The sequence below is a fragment of the Periplaneta americana genome, chromosome 15 (assembly GCF_040183065.1).
Source record: "Periplaneta americana isolate PAMFEO1 chromosome 15, P.americana_PAMFEO1_priV1, whole genome shotgun sequence".
NCBI lineage: Eukaryota > Metazoa > Arthropoda > Insecta > Blattodea > Blattidae > Periplaneta > Periplaneta americana.
In genome coordinates, this window is record NC_091131.1 from 72,940,092 (window position 1) to 72,962,194 (window position 22,103).

The following is a 22,103-nucleotide window of genomic DNA, read 5'->3' on the forward strand; positions in this document are numbered from 1 at the left end:
AAGCAGTGTTGTCATGGGGGACATACAGCATATGGGAACCCAGAATTTTTTAATGAATCGTTTGGGGAAGAGAAAATTTTGCCAATACGGAGCCATATGGCATATAGCTGCCTAAGTTTTGTACATGGAGATCAATATTATTAAATGGAGATCTGTACTGATCTTAGCTCATCTCTTGCTATTTCTAATATAAGTATCGTCTTTGATGTACAAGTACATAAACGCAAATAGCTCACCTCTATAGTACTCGAATTCAGAATCCAGAAAATGGTATTTTTCCAGAAAAGCTACACCAAAGGAGGTACAGTTTTCTTTTGCTTCACTGGCCCCTGTGGGATGTAAGGCCTATATAGTGATAAGCACATGATTTTAGTTTGCAGCCACAAATACTTTCAACATAAAAAGCTGTAGTGCTGCAGATAAAGGACCCAAGGTTCATAAAGATAAGTATGTCTCTACTATCCGAGCTTCCTGGGATTTTATTTAAATCAAGCTCGTTTTACAATTAAAAGGTAAAGCAAAACAATTTATTTACTTCATCTGTAACATAAAAACATCCATTAAATGAAGGCCAGAGGAATAGAGAGAAGAGAGTAAAATATATTTCAAGGAAGAAAAATATTGGGTGGAACATATGGTCAAGAAAAAAATTACCATGAGGTTTTAAGTTTCTAAATGAAAAGGAGATTGATCAGATTTTTCCTCCCGCATTTCTTACAATTCATTATCTAAGCAACGGACTTGGCTGGTTATTTATATATTAAGTACGTCATTTAATATGTTTTAATCTCAATAGAAGTTTTCTTTGCTTCAAAGTGAAATTATTAATATTATTTCTTTTCTGTAACTTATTGCATGTAAGTGGTACAATAATATAGTAAGTACAGAAAGTACTGGTACATCGACTACTAATGCCAGCGATGTCAAGGAGTATAGGATAACATTCATCTACAAAACTTTCCAACTTAACCTGATCCGTGAATGATCTTTTAAAAAAATTGCGTTATTACTAAACTAAATGAATTTATAGAATATAGATTTATAAATGTTTTTAGCTCCTTGATTGTGCTACACGACTGCGAACTATCGTAATGGTTTTATCGTAGTTTTCGCAGTTTTATTACGGCGTATGACTACACTACGTAAAATGCGTCAATTATTATGGACAGTGTCACTCTTCGGCATCATGGCGAATGTCGACAAAGGACGCAGTAAAGGGGAAGATAATTCTCAAGGTAAAAGTAGTAATACAACATTTATAATATTATATGAGAGATAAATTTGTAGAATACACGTATTATAGATAGTTTTTTCAATCATATAATATACATGCCTCGACGATTAAATAAAGTCGTCACTTTTATTTATGGTTGTGCAAGAAAATGCAAGGTTTTTGACTTTTATCAATTTGAAATTTGTGCACAGTCTTAGCTGTTTCAGCAATATTAACGCGAATGTAATTTTTAGATTTTGCTTTAAATGATGTGTTATTGAATAACTTTAATTTACTGCCATGAACTTGCTATATTCGTGTAAATAATACCATTTCTAATCTATTAGGTTATGTTTCTCCTATTTTGTTGCCAGCATAATAAGTTTTATGACTATATACAAGCTACAGTTATACATTTTTCCTGAGCGATTGTTTTATATTTAAAACACGTATATTTCTTTTACAGATGATCAAGTTACGAAAATGAGAGATGAAATGAAAGGGAACCGTCGAGGAAAGCCACAAGTCGAGATATATCGCCCAGGATGCGGCCTATTACGTAAATCTGCACATGGAGAAGAAGAATCGGTTGATAGTAGTCGAAGAGTTAAGTCTTCCATTGAAAATTCACTTAGCGGTAGTGTTACAGAAGATTATAAATGTGGTGGTAAAAAATCAAATCATTCACTGTCGCAGGAACACCTTAACAGAACTAGCAAGCGAAGCAGTGATATAAGAGAATCAGTAGATGTATCAAAACATAATAGGGAATTAACTGAAATGGATGATAAATTGAGAAATATACATCTTTCTTTGCCTGGTCCAAGTTCTAACAGGAGAAATAGTTTAGGTAATGTTTCTCCTGGAGGAAGTATGAAATCTGTAGCCAGTGATACAAAAAAGAAAAATAGAAAACCTGAACAAGCAATTTACGTACCCAAACCTCTCGCACAAGCAATTGCAGAACGAGATATAGGGAATAAATCTCCTGATGGTAGTATAGACGGAAAAATTTCAGGTAATATCAATTGTAGCAGGGAAAGAAATATTATGAAAGATCAAGAATATTCGCAACCAGTGCAGGAAGAATGTTGGGATGAAGAAGCAAAATATTTTTCACTTTCGGATAATACTGGTAAAGAAGTACGTTCACAGAGAATGGAAACTTGGGAGAGAAATGGTGGACCTCCAGTAAGTAAAGGTGAAAGCTTTAGAAGAGGAAAATACGAAGGAAACAAAAAGACAGGAAGAGGAGCTGCAGAGAAAGATTGGTTTGACAAAGATATTGGAAACGGAATGTTGAAACAAAGTGGCGGCATTTCTGGCTTGAAAGGTAATGAAAATAAATCACATTCTATGCGATATTCAGGTAACCGTAGGAATTGCCATTTAAATGAAGAAGACCACAAGAATCACGAAGACGGCCACATGTCATGGAGAAGTGATGGGGCTATGTCAGGAAGGGAAATTAGGCAGGCTTCAGAACCACGGGCTCTTCCTCCAACTAGTTTATCCCTGGATACCAACCGAATGAGAGACACGAGAAGTGTGGAGCCTGTAGGTTGTTCGGGAGGAGGTCGTGGTTGGAGTGGGGACAAGTTGCAAGCTAAACCACCGTCTGGGCGCAGAGGTAGTGTCAAGGATGGTAACATACTTCCCAGTGCTAATAAGAGTAATCCCAAATCGTACCCGTGCTATGACTCCCTTCCACCACGACTCAAAAAGAAATATTTGCAAGAAAATATGGCGTCTGTGGCAAATTATATTGGGACTACCTCAGAAGATGTGTGGGATGGTAGTACAGTAACGTTTCAGGGTAGTGGAGGTAGTTATCATCAACACATTCACATGCATCAGCAACCTATTCATCCCTATCATCCCCCACCCCATCTAGTGCAGCAGCAGGAGCAAATACCGCACATGGCCAGTGCACAGGACAGCTGGGCGCACACACTACCCAATTCGCGGGCAAGAGGTCGCGGCAGGATGAGGCCCGAGGAGCTGGAAATGGAGAAAATCGTTGTAGCTACAGCTAGATTCTCAAGATCTCTCACGCCCGACAGACTTTCGATGCCTCCCCCTGCAGTGCCCCACATGGATCCGCCGTCTTCAAGTCAGTATGTCTTCAGACGAATTCCCAGCCAGGAAAATATGATGCGGTCAGATGAAAGAAGAGGAATGGGTAACAGGGTGAAGACACCACCTCCTCCTTCACAGCCATTGTCACAACCATCAACATACAAAGGTCCGCCACAAGAAGAGAGGAAAGGATCTTCAAATAGATCTGGAAGACACAGGTAAGGGTAATCTTGGATTTTTGTGCAAATAATTATGGCTGCCAGAAAACCGCTTTGGCATTGTAATATTGAACCTAAGTAATGAAATAGGCTAGTTTGCTGGTGGCCATAATTATTTGCCCTGAAGTTGAAGTTTATTCAGGCGAGAATATCAGTCTTGCAGTGCAAAAACTCTAGAATGTGTTGCAATTCGTGGGAGTCTTGTTTCATTGTAATTATAGTATAATAAATCGAGAGAATGAAATGAATAAACAAACAAAATTTTCGAGTCAGCGGGGGAAGAAATTTTCTCATGAAATTTTGGCCAGTATTATATGGAACTTGTGCCCGCTCAGCATCCAGTGCTGCTGCTGCTGCTGCTGCTGCTGCTGATGATGATGATGATGATGATGATGATGATACTTTGTCAACAGATTCTAGAGGTTAGCACTTGAAGTTGATTTAATTGAATTTATTTTGTCACTTGGACAAGTAATTTTCACGTTCCTCAGCCTCATATCACTTAAATAATCCCCTCAACTAACCCACTAACCTTGTCACATACCTTGGGTTATAGCTATCCCCTCATTTCACTCATCTAACCTATAAAGAAACATATCAGATGTCAGTCCCATGTGTGGTGTGGGGTGATATCGAAGATGTCTGAGATCGGCTCGAACTAGTTCTTTTTTTTTGTTATAATAGGACATTACCGTACTTTCCATGACGATGTAGGCCTAATTGTGCTGAATTTGACAAAAAGAGTTGTTTTGTTTGCTCCTTTAAGATTTATTATACCTTCAGGACTGGGTGTATTTTATAAGCTATTTTTGCTCTTTTGTCAGCTATCTCGTTTTATGACACATCACAATGACTGAGAATCCATGTACAGTGAGATTAGTTGGGGATGCTCGGATTTTGCAGGAGCCGTTCCCTGCCAAGAGATGGCATGATCATCGGGAATAGTGCATCTGCATTCTCGTTGTACAAGCAATGAGTGACACTGCAGTTTCGCTTTAGTTGTGCTTTGAGAAGAAGTTGGTGATGAAAGTTGTAGTCTTAAAAGTTTAAGTTAAGTTTAAAGTGCTCTGTGTAGGCTACTGTGTAATGACTTATTATACAATACATATATAGAGAAACCAAAATCTTGTGCAACGACAAGACGCAAATTTCTGGAAAAGTTTCTAGAGAGACCTGTTCCAGATGCCAGTACAGTAAGAAGACTTATAAGAAATTCATGTGGACAGGTTTGGTAAATGATGAAAACCAAAAAGAGAATAATAGGTTTTGGATTGAATGGGGCCGTCTGATGCTTATCTACTAATATAGTATCAATATGTTACAATTTATTTATCGTGAACGTTTTCGGCATATTTATACCAGCTTCAGATATTAAACTTTGTCATTGTACATGCTTAATATATGCCACAATGGTGAAACGTGAATAAGAGCGACGTGTTCGTTGTGTGCTATTTAAATGAACTTATGGATTACAATGTTCATACAGCTAATGATTATACACTGTCACTTCGTAATTAAAACACACACACAGAATAAATGGAACAACTAAAACAGTGGTGTAAAAATTTTTAACACACTAACAGATGATGCTTGGTAAAATTCAAGGTGAATGTCATTAGTGTCAATCTAAATGATGCTTGGTAAAATTCAAAGGTGAATGTCATTAATGTCAATCATTTAGTTGCATTTTCAATAAAACACGTTAAAACAATTAATCTCTGCGTTTGTAGTAATTTGTGTTGTCTGGTTTTCAGCCACTAACAGTTGAAGTGCAGTGATGTTGTTATTTGGTATCAGCTTACTATGGTTGTGTATTAACAAATTTCACGTTGTCACTTCTCGGAGTTCAGATAGCCAGAGTGCAGAAGCTTGTGTTGTTGTAGTGATGTGTTCATATCAGTGCCTCTGACTCTGAGTCAGAGCCGAGACAACACAAATTACAACAAACGCAGAGATTAATTGAGGACATCACCCGAATAAGGGCGTATAGGGCAAAATATAGTTCTGATATAAACTAATTTCAATGTTTGTAAGCTGTCAGGTTCATCACAGTTGCGTCGAAAAAGCTTTTCATTACTGTTAAATAGTTTCGAGGACATTTAAAATAAAATTATTGAAACATAACAGCAAATAGTGTGTTCTGCTATTAGTAAATAAACATAATATGGAACTTTGTATACACCCTTTTTCCGGCAACAATATGTTTCAGTACTGTTTTTAATTATTCTGATGTTCTAGGTGTCTAACTTTGCATGAAAATTAAATATATATGGGAATATCTCGTTCTTTATTAATAATTTTGCCTTAAAAAGTAAAATAAATTAATTCAACAAAAAAAAATATACATTTACCATAACACACTAAATAAAAATATTGAATAATTACACAAGTAGGCCTACAAAATAACATTAAATTTTTAGTTTATGGGTTTCTTGTCTTTATGTCTTTTTCTTCTTTATACATGATCACTATTGTTGCTAGAGTCATCTTCACCATTGTGTGATGATGTCCCGACTTTATTCAACATTGAGTTCAGCCAACTTTGGCTATCTTCATCTAAAAATTGTAAGAGATCTCTTCAGTCCTCCACCTTGGAGGGTTTCAGAGACACTGGGATCATTTGTGTTGGACTCAAAAAAGTTTCAGCTGCGACACTTCCATTACCGTCTTCCAAATCTTGAAGGAAACAAATGATCCAGATTATGAGGTTCAAGCTGAAAATACCCCTGATGTAGTGTATTGCAGTTGTTTATACTTTTGCATCATGATTGTATGAGGACGATTTAAGTGTGTACCCGTTTTATCATTGAGGATGTCATTGGAATCCAGTTTATTCTGAACTGTTGTTAATCGTTTCTCTGAAATTTGCAATAGACTCCATAGAAAATTTTGAGAACATCAATTTTTTTTAACTCCTTTACAGAAAACACTATCTTTCCAAACATTATCTCTATTCTTGAAAGACTGAAGCTTCTTAGTTTTTAGAGTCACTCTTTCAAGGCAAGAAGTAATAAAATGATATTGTTTTAATTTCGAACTCATGTCCCAAAAGCATTTAAAAATAGAAAGTTGATCGTCCTTTGAAATTTCATGTGTACACATTTTCATACATCATCTTCTTACAGGTGTAAATGACTTCTCTTCCATTTCCTTGCCTATTCAAGTTGTGTATGACTTGCCACTGTTTCTATTAATTTTCCTTTCTTCAGTTTTCCATTTAGTTTTCTTCACAAGCTTCTTTTTTCCATTATTTTCGATCATGATTCACTGCTGCATCTGACAACCTGAAGTAGGCTTAAACATGGAATATTAGCCTACTGCAGCACGGCTTGCAACAGCATGTGACTGCCGCTGTAGTAGGTGCGTTTACCTGTTCAACGTAAATGCATAACATTGTCTCCTGTGTTACGTATTGAAGCTACACTTACGAAAATTTACTACAGTGTACTATACGCATTCAACTATCTAATCCCTTGATCGTCGGAAAACGGGCGTATAAGGTATACGCCATTATTCGGGTGAAGTCCTCAATTGTTTTAATGTGTTTTATTGAAAATGCAACTAAATGATTGACATTAATGACATTCACCTTTGAATTTTACCAAGCATCATTTACCAGTGTGTTAAAGCTAATGTTTTATATTTCTGTTTTAATTGTTCCATTCTTTCAGTGTGTATTTAACTGTTTTAAAGTGGTTTATTTGAAAATGTAACTAAGTGATTGACACTAATGACATTCACCTTGAATTTTACCAAGCATCATCTGCCAGTGTGTTAAAAATTTTTACACCACTGTTTTAGTTGTTCCATTCATTCAGTGTGTGTGTTTTAATTCATTACGAAGTGACAGTGTATAATCAATAGCTGTATGTAATCCATAAGTTCATTTAAATAGCACACAACGATTACGTCGCTCTTATTCATGTTTCACCATTGTGGCATATATTAAGCATGTACAATGACAAAGTTTAATGTCTGAAGATGGCATAAATATGCCGAAAACGTTCATGATGAATAAATTGTAACATATTAATACTATATTAGTAGATAAGCATCAGACGGTCCCATTCAATCCAAAACCTATTGTACTCTGCTTATCGGTCAAAACCTCAACAAAACAAAATTACGAAAAGAGAATGCCATGTTCTGTCAGAAGAGAAATTAGACGAGATTGGCGAAAGATTGGAACACATCCCTCAAAAAATCCCTCAGACGTTTAGTGCAGGAAACTGGAATAAGTAAAAGTTCTGCTTGTGTGGCAACAAAATTACTTAAATTAAGGTCCTACAGAATGCAAGAAACCCACCCTCCATAAACGCACTTAATCAGAATATAAGAGATGCAATAAATTCTATCAGTGCTGAAGAACTTGCGAGAATGACTGCAATTTTCATAAAAAGATGTCAAATGTGTGTTGCAATAAATGGAGGACATTTTGAGCAACGAATGTGAGCTTTTTAATTATTGTAACTTTGAAGCATTGCAACAGTAGGATTGCAGGTCTAAAAGTGCCGGAGACATGCGCATGTTCCTTATGGTAACCAACACATTGATAGCCAGGCCAGCTCTGAACGAAAACCCAAGCGTCCTCAACTAACCTCACTGTTTATCTTTAGATCAGCATTTTCAACATTCCGTCTATGCAGTGAGTCCTAGTAATTTAGTCAGGAGGTTTTGGTTTTTTAAAGTTCTGTAATGCTGCTTTGCAGTTGCTGAAGATGCAGATCTTTCTGTCTTGGACTGCAGTAGTAATTCAACACTGTTTCAGTTATGAGAAACTGCGTATGTAGGCTTGAAGTTGGGTTTATTGGGATATAATACTTTTTTTTTTTATAACACCTCCATATAAAGTAAGCCTTTTTATTATTGATTATAGTTCTGAAGGAGTTCTTTGAAGTAAAGCACTTCCTTTCACTGTTTTACAGTAAGGATATTCATTATTTTGTGATATGAGTCATGGAAATTAGTATTAATCCCATTTCAGTTTGGTTGATAGACCTTTCCCCTCTACTCACACACTCTACTATCAGTGAAGGGGAAGATTCTACTGTCCATCTCACAAACATTCGACTAATCAACTTTCAACATAGTGAGAAATTTTATTATTGAAATTGTTTACTTACTTCCTGGCTTTTAAGGAACCCGGAGATTCATTGCCGCTCTCACATAAGTGCGCCATTGGTCCCTATCCTGAGCAAGATTAATCCATTCTGCATGATCATATCCCACCTCCCTCAAATCCATTTTAATATTATCCTCCCTTCTACGTCTCGGCCTCCCCAAAGGTCTTTTTCCCTCCGGCCTCCCAACCAACTTTTTATATGCATTCCTGGATTCGCCCATACATGCCACATGCCCTGCCCATCTCAAACATCTGGATTTAATGTTCCTAATTATGTCAGGTGAAGAATACAATGCGTGCAGTTGAAAATGTTTACAGTTAATCTATATTTCGAAAGTCTCTACTAAGCGTTTATATTTCATTTTATTGTTGTTTATATCAACTGGCACATTAAAAAGCCAAAGATAAATGTTTTCTCCACCACTAGTTGCTATACTACGGCATACACAATGGGACAATCTGCACTGTGTCACTCCCACTGACTTCATAATACAAACTAACATGCCTTAATTTAATTAATTATTAATAAGAATGACATCCAAATAAACTCAAACATGTAATTGTCAAACATCTGTTTCACTGTATTTTATATTCACTTATGTACTTTATTTAATATTTTATTTTCTTGTGTGTACAACTTGGGGAGGTGCAGGTGTAAGAGGTAACAGCTACCGCTCTGTCACTGACAGACTGAGAGCAAGTAGAAGGGGAAAGAAATGCCTTCGCATCCTCTCAACTTGTATGAAATGTCGTTTTAGTAGAAGCTGTGCTAGTTATTAGAAGTAATAGAGTGCACAGCCTATGCTTATTATGTTGGCAGATCCATCCTTATTTGTCTTTATATTTTGTGGGGTTATGTGTATCACAGCATTTCCCGAAAGAAACAATCCAGCCATCTTGAATGTCATCTCTTCATATTGCTACCTGCTCGAATGTATCCTATGGCTGCTTATATTCCTGCTCATAAGACCATTCACTGAAATAGCATATTTCCAAATTTCAATGGTATTTGTCACCACCAAATATACCCTGCTAATCTGTATGTCTGCTTCAGACTATAAAGAAATAACGTTCAACCTATTTTGTGCCAATGTGACATATTGAAGTGGTTACTAATAATATTCATAGCCACCAGCTTAGCTCAGTCGGCTGAAGTGCTTGCCTGCCAATCCGGAGTTGCACTCGTTCATGGGTTTGATTCCCGCTTGAGCTGATTACCCAATTGGGTTTTTCCGAGGTTTTCCCCAACTTTAAGGCGAATGTCAGGTAATCTATGGCAAATCCTCACCCTCACCCTCACCCTCATCTCGTCATCACCAATCCCATCGACACTAAATAACCAAGTAGTTGATACAGTGTCATTAAATAACTAACTAAAATAATAATAATAATAATAATAATAATAATAATAATAATAATAATAATAATAATAGTCGTCGTCGTCAAAGTTTTCCGGTTTTCTTGTTTGACAAACCCTCTTTTGCGGAAAGTACTGAAGCTTTAAGTTCCTGCGACACTAGTTCATCGGATGACAGGTGAGACTATTTCTTTTTTCTGTTGAACTGCCTACTTGCAAAAGTCTCTGTCTGAAAAGTTCATATATTTTTTGTAGATCACCAAAAACTGGTAGCATATAAACAGATCATGGTCGTCTGTAGTTTTTTAAGAACAGAAATAATTAACCTTACAAGTCCCATGAAATGCCATATGTCTAGTTAATTTGCAGTTTTAATTTGAAAACTATTTTTAATTCTGTCACTTAGGGACTTTTGTAATTGAGCAACTCATTGGTTTTTGTATTTTAAATTTTGTTTATGCATATCTCTTGTTTCAAGAGCAAAGAATATAATGGATTAACGAAGCTATTAGGGTTGCAAAACAAAGTAATTTTGATCACATAATATAAATATAAAACATGGGCCTTATTTTCACAAGCGACTTCACAAGCCATTACGATCTGCTATCTAGCAGCAATTTTTTCCTACTCATATTACATGTTTGACCATTGAATGAGCAGGGGTATTAGCAGTCATCGGATGCATGGATGCATTCAAGCAGCTGGTTCTTGATATAGACAAATACAATAACAATGACATTAATTAATAAATTAATTATGCATTTTTGTAAGACCCTAGGATTGCACAAATCTTTTCTAAATGAACTGGCCGTCCTCATAATTAGAAAGTCAGTCAAATTTTTACGGAACCACCTATATGGACTCTAATTCAGTGTACTGAAAAAACTGATGTGTCATTATCATTTTTCTTCTTGTTAGCTTATTCTGTTAACTGCCATTGTTTGTTTGTTTGTTTGTTTGTTTGTTTGTTTGTTTACTTGTTTGTCATTTTTCTCACTCTGTTATCTTCCATCAACTGTATGCTTTGTCTAATGGCAGCCTCTATAAATAAATAAGTTATTTATATCTTTATACATGTGGCCATGTTAAAGACAGTAGCTATAGATTTGTGATTTCAATGTCAGGCGGACGTGGAAAAGATTCACGTGAAACATTTTCTAATATGTAAAAGCTTAAAAAGTAAAAATTTCCTTACCTTTTCTCTTGTAAAGTATTTTGCTTTCATTGAAGAATTCCTTCAGGCGAATCATGAATCTTCACCCATATTGTACTTAAAAGAACAATCTGGTTTTAATTAAAATGTCACCATTTTATTTGTAGTCTTAGAAACAAAACATAAAACATTTGGTGATCTGTAGTTAAAGAAACAGATACGATTCTAGCTGTAAAGTGCTTAGTCCTACTATTTTAATTATTACTTTTAATATAACCTATCTAGTAATTAATATGAAGGTATAAAAAATCATTTATACAACAAGAAGCTAAAGTAACTTCAAGATCACTAGTCATTCTTATGACACGAACCAAAAATTCATGCCAATAAATGAACCACTTAATATGATATAAAGGTTCACTTTAGCCACTTGTTACGTAAATAACTATTTTCTGTATTTTCCACGAAATATTTTTTTTCGACTTGTGGTTTTTTAGGTCACCTGACCTTATCAGTATGTATGTATGTATGTATGTATGTATGTATGTATGTATGTATGTATGTATGTATGTATGTATGTATGTATGTATGTATGTATGTATTTACACTGCAAGTGGGCAAGCACTCAGTAAGCATTTTAATATCATTTGTATATCTCCTATGTTGTAACCTGTTGGATGATTAGTCTTAATGACTCTGGGTTTACACTTTTGAGATATTTTCCAGATAGTAATTACAAGAAAAGACAACAGGCCAAGAATTGACACATGGTCCTCCTTGAGAAGTGTCGCAGCAGGCACATACTTGAACTTAAAATTGAATTAAACAAGTCGACAATTTATGCCTCCCTTGAGGGCAACTTTACTGCAAGACAAAAGAGACTAAAATTATTATTACTTTGAAATGAGCAAATAAGCAGTGAAACCTCACATATGTGTACTGGTAAACAAGAAATTGTATTTTTTAGGTTCATCTACGTGTACTAATTTCTACAAATTTGTTTTATGTGTTTTACAGGAAACGCAGTGACAGTAATCCTACTGAACCTGGAGAGACATATCAGAGCAGAAAACAAAATGAAAATAAATCTCAATCAAAAGGAATATCAAATAAACCTAATGTTCAAGATCCAGTTCCTAGCACTTCATCTACTGCAGCTTCTGACATGCTGCGTAACTCGCCATCACCAAAAATACTGGACTGGAGTGAAGAGGTTGAGCAAAGTGAACGGCTGGAGGCTGAAGGAATGTTGAGTGATGTGATGACACGCAGTTCTTCTCTTGCTAGCTTGCAGGAGAAGACCCAGACACATCCACCAAGAGAGAGGCGCAAACGACGTAGGAGGTGAGAGTTTAGACTAGATCATTCATGTCATATTGGTGCTTTATGCTTAGCCAGTTGATAAATAGGCAAATTCCTAACCAGATACTTCTGTGGGCGTGATCGCAGGGGAAAAACCGAAGTCACCGAAATTATGACATGGGCAAATGAAAGGGAAACTAGTGACTTAGCTATAGGGTAATCAGATAACTGTTATCTTAAATGACATTGGCAAGGACACGAACACAGTAAGATTGCGTAAGTCGTATACAGTAAACTTGTTGTACCCGGCATAACATACACTGTTCTATTGGATCTTAAACTTTATTAAGTAAATATCAACACATTATATACTTACTTACTTACAAATGGCTTTTAAGGAACCCGAAGGTTCATTGCCGCCCTCACATAAGCCCGCCATCAGTCCCTATCCTGTGCAAGATAATCCAGTCTCTATCATCATATCCCACCTCCCTCAAATCCATTTCAATATTATCCTCCCATCTACGTCTCGGCCTCCCTAAAGGTCTTTTTTCCCTCCGGTCTCCCAACTAACACTCTATATGCATTTCTGGATTCGCCCATACGTGCTACATGCCCTGCCCATCTCAAACATCTGGATTTAATGTTCCTAATTATGTCAGGTGAAGAATACAATGCGTGCAGTTCTGTATTGTGTAACTTTCTCCATTCTCCTGTAACTTCATCCCGCTTAGCCCCAAATATTTTCCTAAGTACCTTATTCTCAAACACCCTTAACCTATGTTCCTCTCTCAGAGTGAGAGTCCAAGTTTCACAACCATACAGAACAACCGGTAATATAACTGTTTTATAAATTCTAACTTTCAGATTTTTGGACAGCAGACTGGATGATAAGAGCTTCTCAACCGAATAATAACAGACATTTCCCATATTTATTCTGCGTTTAATTTCCTCCCGAGTGTCATTTATATTTGTTACTGTTGCTCCAAGATATTTGAATTTTTCCACCTCTTCGAAGGATAAATCTCCAATTTTTATAGTTCCATTTCGTACAATATTCTGGTCACGAGACATAATCATATACTTTGTCTTTTCGGGATTTACTTCCAAACCGATCGCTTTACTTGCTTCAAGTAAAATTTCCGTGTTTTCCGTAATCGTTTGTGTATTTTCTCCTAACACATTCACGTCATCCGCATAGACAAGAAGCTGATGTAACCCGTTCAATTCCAAACCCTGCCTGTTATCCTGAACTTTACTAATGGCATATTCTAGAGCGAAGTTAAAAAGTAAAGGTGATAGTGCATCTCCCTGCTTTAGCCCGCAGTGAATTGGAAAAGCATCAGATAGAAACTGACCTATACGGACTCTGCTGTATGTTTCACTGAGACACATTTTAATTAATCGAACTAGTTTCTTGGGAATACCAAATTCAATAAGAATATCATATAATACTTCCCTCTTAACCGAGTCATATGCCTTTTTGAAGTCTATGAATAACTGATGTACTGTACCCTTATACTCCCATTTTTTCTCTATTATCTGTCGAATACAAAAAATCTGATCAATAGTCGATCTATTACGCCGAAAACCGCACTGATGATCCCCAATAATTTCATCTACGTACGGAGTTAATCTTCTCAAAAGGATATTGGACAAAATTTTGTACGACGTCAACAAAAGTGATATTCCTCGAAAGTTACCACAGTTGGTTTTGTCCCCCTTTTTAAAAATAGGTACAATTATGGACTCCTTCCATTGTTCTGGTACAATTTCCTTTTCCCAAATAGCAAGTACAAGTTTATAAATTTCGCTATATAATGCACTTCCACCCTCTTGTATTAATTCATTCATTAATATATATCGTGGTAAACACAATTAAGTAAGACTCTCATTCTTCTCAGATACAACACTTAATCAGTCCAATGATCGAACTATTGAGAGAGCAGCATTTTGCTGCCTGTGAGTGAATACAGGATTCGGAAAGTATAGGCAGATTCTGTCAAAAGTCTGTCCCCATTATTTATGAATGATCATTACAAAGGTTGAACAGATTGGAACTGTCTTTTGAATTTGAAAAACATAATGGAATGAGTGGTATGCACCATATAAGAACAGTAGGCAACATTGCCTAAGTGTGAATGGCTCGTGTTGTTCTGGGCAGCTAAAAAGCCACATGAAAAGGGGTACAGTTGTATGACATAAACCACCTATAGGATCTTAAACTTTATTAAATAAATATCAACGCATTTGATTCATTTATTCATATAATTCATGATAAATACAATAAAATTAACAAACTCGTTTTCTCAGATAGAACACTTAATGAGTCAATGATTGAACTCTTAAGAGATTTTGGAAGGTATAGTCAAATTGTGTAAAAAATCTGTCCCCTTGATTTATTAATGATCATTGTAAAAGCTGAACATAAAAGAAGTCTCTCCTTTTGAATTTGAAAAGCATATATCAGATGGAATGAGTGTCTGCACAATGTAGGAACAGTATCTAAGTTCAATTCTTGATTACATGGATCTCTATGATATGTCTTTCTAGACGTGTAATTATAAATCTTATTCCATTGCAGAGTATTCGTGATAGCATAAGATCCTTTAGTAGCATAATTACAGCACCTACTTTTAGTTTTAGCTTATGAGGAGCAATTCCTGTTGCTGTTAAGCTGTTGAGAAACTCTTTAGGGTATGACTTCTCTTTAATGTTTCATTGACTTTTTTCTACAATTTTTCGAAGTTCTTTCAGTTCTTTCAGCATTTAGTGTATCTGTTTGATGTGTTTGACTCATTCCCCAGTATCTTGCATTACATTACTCACAGTTGTAAGACGTATTTCCTATGTAATGCTCTTCCACGTTGATTACAGCTTTATTATTATTTACATCCCTTACTGTAGTTTGATTAGTCCTAAGCTTTTTTGTTCTTCTCATTTCCAATAATTCTTCTCTTTCTTTAATGCTCTCTGTCTGTCTTCTCTGTCTTACAGTTTAATTTAGGTTTCTTAATCTATTTGATATATTCTTTAATGTTTCATTAGAATTTCTTCTGTGGTTTCTCAGAGTTATTTCGTACAGTTCAGCCATTTTTATCCTTCTCAAAACATTTCACCTTACATTGCAGTAAAAAACGCTCAGGCATTGCTGTTGTTGATTACGTTCACTGCTGTGGAATGGCAGTTAGCTTGTCTGACCGTGAAATTAGCAGCTCCAGATTCAAAACCTGTTTGGGGCTTTTTTCCGGGGTTTTTCCTCAACCACTTCAAGCAGAACTGCTGGGTAACTTTCGGCGTTGGACCTCGGACTCGTCTCGCTGTCATTAGCTTCAATTCATGTATCATCTTCGTAATAGTTGCAGATTGACCAGGAGATTGTTGCAGACCTGGTTTTGAGATTCACCATCTGTCTGGGAGAGCTGCACAAATCCCAGACAGCCGTAGGGGCTTCTACAGTGGACTAAGGCAGAGCAGGGAATTTAGCTCCCTCAGATAGATGGCCCTTTGGTGAAATAAGAACACAGCAGCTCATGACCTTTCTAGACTGCCTATGAATTATACAATTAGTGACTTAGTAGAAGAGGATTATTTTAATTTTTAATATAGGATAAAATAAGAACACAGCACCACCTAATGACCTTTCTAGACTGCCTGTGAATTGTACAATTAGTGACTTAGTAGAACAAGAATATTTTAGGAGAAAAATTCGCTCCGGTGCCGGGGATTGAACCCGGGTCCTTGGTTCTACGTACCAAGCGCTCTGACCACTGAGCTATGCCGAATTCAATCCACAGCACCGGATTGGACCTTCCTCCTTCGATGTTTCCGTTTTGTGGCCTGATTCCAAGTTAGGCATATATGTTGACGTATATGTCCAATGTCAACTGCCATTGTACTAGGAGCGCACTCAGCTGAAGAGAAAGATCTGATCCGGTGCTCTGGATTGAATTCGGCATATCTCAGTGGTCAGAGCGCTTGGTACGTAGAACCAATGACCCGGGTTCGATCCCTAGCGCCGGAGCAAATTTTTCTCCTAAAATATTAAGGTCAAATTACAGATAAATTCTGTAGGACAAATTAATATATCTATAATAGTAAGATTATTTTAATTTCTAGTATAGGATAAAATAGAACACAGCAGCTAATGACCTTTCTAGACTGCCTATGAATTATACAGTTAGTGACTTAGTTGAACAGAATTATTTTAATTTTTCATATAGGATAAAATAACACAGCAGCTGATGACCTTTCTAGACTGCCTATGAATTATACAATTAGTGCTTAATAGAACAGGATTATTTTAATTTTTCATATAGGCTAAAATAGAACACGGCAGCTGATGACCTTTCTAGACTGCTTATGAATTATAAGGTTAGTGACTTAGTTGAACAGGATTATTTTAATTTTTCATATAGGATAAAATAGAACACAGCAGCTGATGACCTTTCTAGACTACCTATGAATTATACAGTTAGTGACTTAGTTGAACAGGATTATTTTAATTTTTCATATAGGATAAAATAACACAGCAGCTGATGATCTTTCTAGATTGCCTATGAATTATACAATTAGTGCTTAATAGAACAGGATTATTTTAATTTTTCATATAGGCTAAAATAGAACACAGCAGCTGATGACCTTTCTAGACTGCTTATGAATTATACAGTTAGTGACTTAGTTGAACAGGATTATTTTAATTTTTCATATAGGATAAAATAACACAGCAGCTGATGATCTTTCTAGATTGCCTATGAATTATACAATTAGTGCTTAATAGAACAGGATTATTTTAATATTTCATATAGGATAAAATAAGAACACAGCAGCTGATGATCTTTCTAGACTGCCTATGAATTATACAATTAGTGCTTAATAGAACAGGATTATTTTAATTTTTCATATAGGATAAAATAGAACACAGGAGCTGATGACCTTTCTACACTGCCTATGAATTATACAGTTAGTGCTTAATAGAACAGGATTATTTAAATTTTTAGTATAGGATAAAATAAGAATACATCAGCTGATGACCTTTCTAGACTGCCTATCGGTCGGTCGGTCGGTCGGTCGGTCGGTCGGTCCATTGGTCAATCCAACATAAAGTTCAATATAGTCCACTGTAGTCTTTTCAGTGCTTGTTTTTCATGAGAAGTGAGGGATATTTTGTAGACTGCCCATGAATTAAACGATTAGTGACTTAGTAGAATAGGATTACTTTAATTTTTAGTATAGGATAAAATAACACAGCAGCTGATGACCTTTCTAGACTGCCTATGAATTATACAATTAATGACTTAGTAGTACAGGATTATTGTAATTATTAGTTTGGGATAAAATAAGAACAGAGCAGCTGATGACCTTTCTAGACTGCTTATGAATTATACAATTAATGATGTAATAGAACACGATTACTTAAATTTTTAGTAGGGGATAAAATATCAGTAAGGGTGGATGACATTCATAAGGAATTAAATAAAGATTAGGTGTTAAGTTCAGTTGTTTTTTTTTTATTTTTGGTACAGTCGGCCTAAGGTTGTTGATGCTATTTTGAAGCCCTAATTTAGGCGTTCTTCTGAGATTAATTTAGAGTATGGTGTTTTGATATGGGGATACAGGATTATAGCATCTGGCATATTGTGGTACAACTTTTAGAAGAAATTCATGGGGCACACAATGAAATTGTTAAAATGAAGTTGCCTGGGCACCAATATTTTTTGTGACTAGTGCTTGATATTAATATGAACAATTTGTTAAGAATTGTAATTCCTGTGTGTCCACTGTTAGGAATTCTGAAAAGGCCACTTTAGTAAAATTTGCACAAGCTTCACATGTGTGTGATCAGTTCCACATTGATTTTCTAGGACCTATTACAGAAAGTACATATTTGTTAATTTATTGTTGATGTGTTTTTTAAATGGCTAGAAATTTATTGCATATCTAAGATGGATAGTTCTTCAACACTTCAAGCTTTTAGGAATTGTTTTGCGCGTTTTGGACTTCCAGTGTAACATTTACTAATAATGATAGGCAGTTTACATCTTTTGAATTTAAAAGTTTTTATGAAATGAATGGAATTATTCATAGTATGTCGGCACCTTATCATTCCTCTACTAATAGGGGTGCCAAAAATGGAGTGAAGACATTTAAAGAGACTTTAAGAAAACTACTGTTTGAGCCCAGGAATTGGAAATTGGATAACTCCACTTTAGTAAGTAAATATCTATTCTCGTACTGCATTGTGGTACTGCTGAAACATCTTCTAAATTAATGTTTGGTTGGGAGGTGAAGATTCGTTTAAATTGCTTATCAAGGCCGTTTTTAGAAAATTATAGACATATGCAGGTTAAGTTTCATCATGGCAATCGGGAAATAGTTTTTCAATTAGAAGAAGAAGAAGAAGAAGAAGAAGAAGTTTTTGTGAGAGATCATTGGCTAGAGCTATAATTGTGAAGATCATGGGAAAAAGAACGTTTATGTAAGCTTGTGAATGAGCACAGTATTACAGGGAAGAGGCATACAGATCAAATAATTATAATTGGAAATGAAGTGCTAACTGGAGATGATAATGGAAATCTGAACGAGGAAGATGTTGATGGCCATAGTAATTGTAGTCAGGATGAGAATGAAGTGATGACTTGTGGATCAAGGGTTGCCGACTCTGAGGACAAGGGTGATATCAATGAAGAGGAGGCAATATTTCAAGTAAATATAATGAAGTTTTATTGAGGCATTCTAGGTTAAGCATCCTGATAGATTGCTTACAATTTTTATCTGGTGAAGAAGGAATATAATATTTATTGCTGATTCAGAGTAGGTCATGGTTGTTGACATAGATTGTTATTGTGATTCTTTACTGAATGTTTATGTTAAATGGCTGTTGGCTTGGTTGAATAAATATACAAATATATTACAGTTATCATACAATTTTGCCATATAATTTATTTTAGTTAATTTCTGTTTAAATTAAATTATGTTTGTTAAATATAATAACATTTAAAAAACTTCTCTGATCTTGTTACAGAATTCGGTAAGCTATTGAATAGAAGGTTGATTCGTTTCACTTCTGTTAATAGTGTTTGCTATGACGTTATTTTTTATTTTCAGACGAAGAGCAGAAGGAGGTGGAGGAGGGGGAGGAGGTGGAGGAGGGGGAGGAGGGGGAGGAGGAGCAGCAGCAGCAGCAGCAGGAGCAGCTGTGGCTGGAGCAGCAGGAGGAGGAGGTGGTGGTGGAGCAGGTGTAGGAGTTGACTCTCATGCTGCATTTAATGATAGGTAAGTATGTTTAATAGTCGGCCATTGTAAGTGCAGGCATAAATTTGGTGCTATGTGAATGCCATTGTCTTGGGTTCAAACTAGATCATTACGATGTTATGCAAACCTGGGTGTTAAGTTTATAAACATTCTGTGACGTCTATTAGAATCAATGCAGTCAAAACTATCTAAAGCATCAGATGTTTCAAGTATTTTACTACAATTCATAATAGGCCAGCTAAGTTTTGTTTAATATCTTGTGTGTTTGTGCATGGATAAATATATAATAGGATGCGAAACTTGCTGAGTTTCCCGTAACACATGCTAGAGGCGCTAATGTAGAAATTGATCTTGCTGCCACCTGTTGGGCAGTGGAGAACTTATTACATCTAGCAGCGCACCAAGTAGTGAAAATAAAAACTAATTACTCCATGCATTTAGCAGCGCAAAATGTTAAACTATGCAGAAGGTATTCCCTTTCCCCTCAACACTATTCTCAGACTAACCCAATTTAAAATAAAACATTTACATTTTTATTCCTCATAGCATCTTCCACTGAAAATTCTTACCCGAACCAACAGGAAGATAAAAGAGACAATCTATTTTACACTACCCAATTAAAATATAACCAGACAGAAAATAAAAGGTTAGATAAATGGGATTGTATTCTTTGGGTATTTAGTGTACAGCACAATGGAAAAGTCTGCAAAAACTACTTAGATAATTCAATTTATTATATTACTATTACTTTACAGTACATTCAACAACACTATTTTTATAATGTCCATGAACATCACTGTTTAACATTCACTGCTTATACACACACATAGTATGTCCACTTATTAGCAAGTTCCTGGCAGCCATCATGTCTTATCAAGCAACGTCTCAAATGAACGGATAAATAGAGAACTCTGGGTAATGTACCCAACACGTAGTTCTAATGTTCACCACTTATGACGTCGGGCGCTGATCATCTTATTTGAGCCCCCTGCCGTCAGATGGTACTGATCGCAGTTTCGCATCCTGTTATATATTTATCCATGGTTTGTGTATTAATTTTTTTTTTAATAATTTTATTTATTGTATGAGAAGCTCATATAATGATCATGGGCGTCACGGCTAGGAAGGTTAAGGGGACTCGTCCCTCCCTCCCCCTCCCCCCAATAATTTCCCGAAAAACAGTTCTGAGGGAAACTAATGTACTCAGTAAAAAAAAAATGAGAAGTACGTTTTTAATTGGAGGCATGGTGATTCGAAGAATGTAGTTCGTTCAAACCTTGTCTCATGGGATTATACCAAACTGCTTTAACCACTAGTGAAGCCATAGCATCACTCATTTGAGATGCTTTCATTAGATTACAATTGTCATTGGCAGTTGGAGGACAGACTTATAATGGGGTTGGAAACATGAGTGGTGCTCATTACTGTAACTTTGTCATGAAGGAGGGTTGTAGTTCATTTAGAATGCTATGGAATGGGTCAATCACTTGGGAATTCTATTTTCCAACACAAAAATGTTAAATGTGTAATCATCCACATCTGTGAGTAAGCATTCCAGGGACCAGTTGAAAATATTGCCAGAATCAAACTTCTGTCCCACAAGATGGATCTACCGAAAGTCTCAAATAGAGGATACTCACTTAATGCTACAGTATCTAGAAACTCAAAATATACAGTATACAGGATGTACGTCTTACTTTATGACTAGTGAATGAATTAGCGCTTGTTTTCTATACTAGGCCTATTATGATCATCTGTCAACTTCTTCTGATGAAGAGCAGATAATCTTGATGAAGTGATGGACAGTTAAGGGTGGGGAAAGGATAAAGGCGCGTGGTTTCCCTGTTTGCATTCTTGTTTCTTGCATAATTCGAAATTTCCATAATCCGAACCAATTCCAGTCCCAGTTAGTTTGGACTAGTGGTGTTATACGTTATTAACAAGTTAACAAAGTTATTGATTCAGTATAGCAGGGTGCGAATTAACGGGGGAGGATGGGGGGATTCCCTCCCCCCCAATTGGAAAGTTTTCCCCCTCTCATAAATTCATATTAACATCCCTGCCAGGGATAAATTCTATCTCCCCCTCACAAAATATAATTGTTTTAATATGAGTATACTTTATAAAGTATAAAGGAAGCAAAGAAAATAATATTGATGTATTATCATCACTGGCAAGCTGACAACAATCAACAACTTAGGAATTACACATCTTATCTTAAGCCTGCTCATGGATATAATTATTATTATGTTCAAGATGCAAGACAAGCAACTCAGTGCGACCAAGCATTGAGCCATATCGAATGAGGATAATAATTTTATATATGGCATTCTCTACCTAGGAATCTATCCTCCCACCCATCAGAAATCTTAATTCGCAGCTGCAGTATAACAACATCTGTCTAT

At 35.9% G+C, this 22,103-nt stretch overlaps 1 protein-coding gene across 1 annotated transcript in view; it reads left to right on the forward strand.

Annotated features, from left to right (window-relative positions):
• Nucleotides 1–1,042: 1,042 nt before the first annotated feature.
• Nucleotides 1,043–22,103, forward strand: part of LOC138715132 (telomerase-binding protein EST1A-like) — a 230,256-nt gene continuing 209,195 nt past the window's right edge. Inside the window, exons 1-4 of the mRNA XM_069847672.1 lie at nt 1,043–1,235; nt 1,680–3,510; nt 12,160–12,486; nt 19,552–19,719. Coding sequence (XP_069703773.1) covers nt 1,130–1,235; nt 1,680–3,510; nt 12,160–12,486; nt 19,552–19,719 — 2,432 coding nt within the window. The 5' untranslated portion in view covers nt 1,043–1,129. The remainder of the gene's footprint in view (nt 1,236–1,679; nt 3,511–12,159; nt 12,487–19,551; nt 19,720–22,103) is intronic.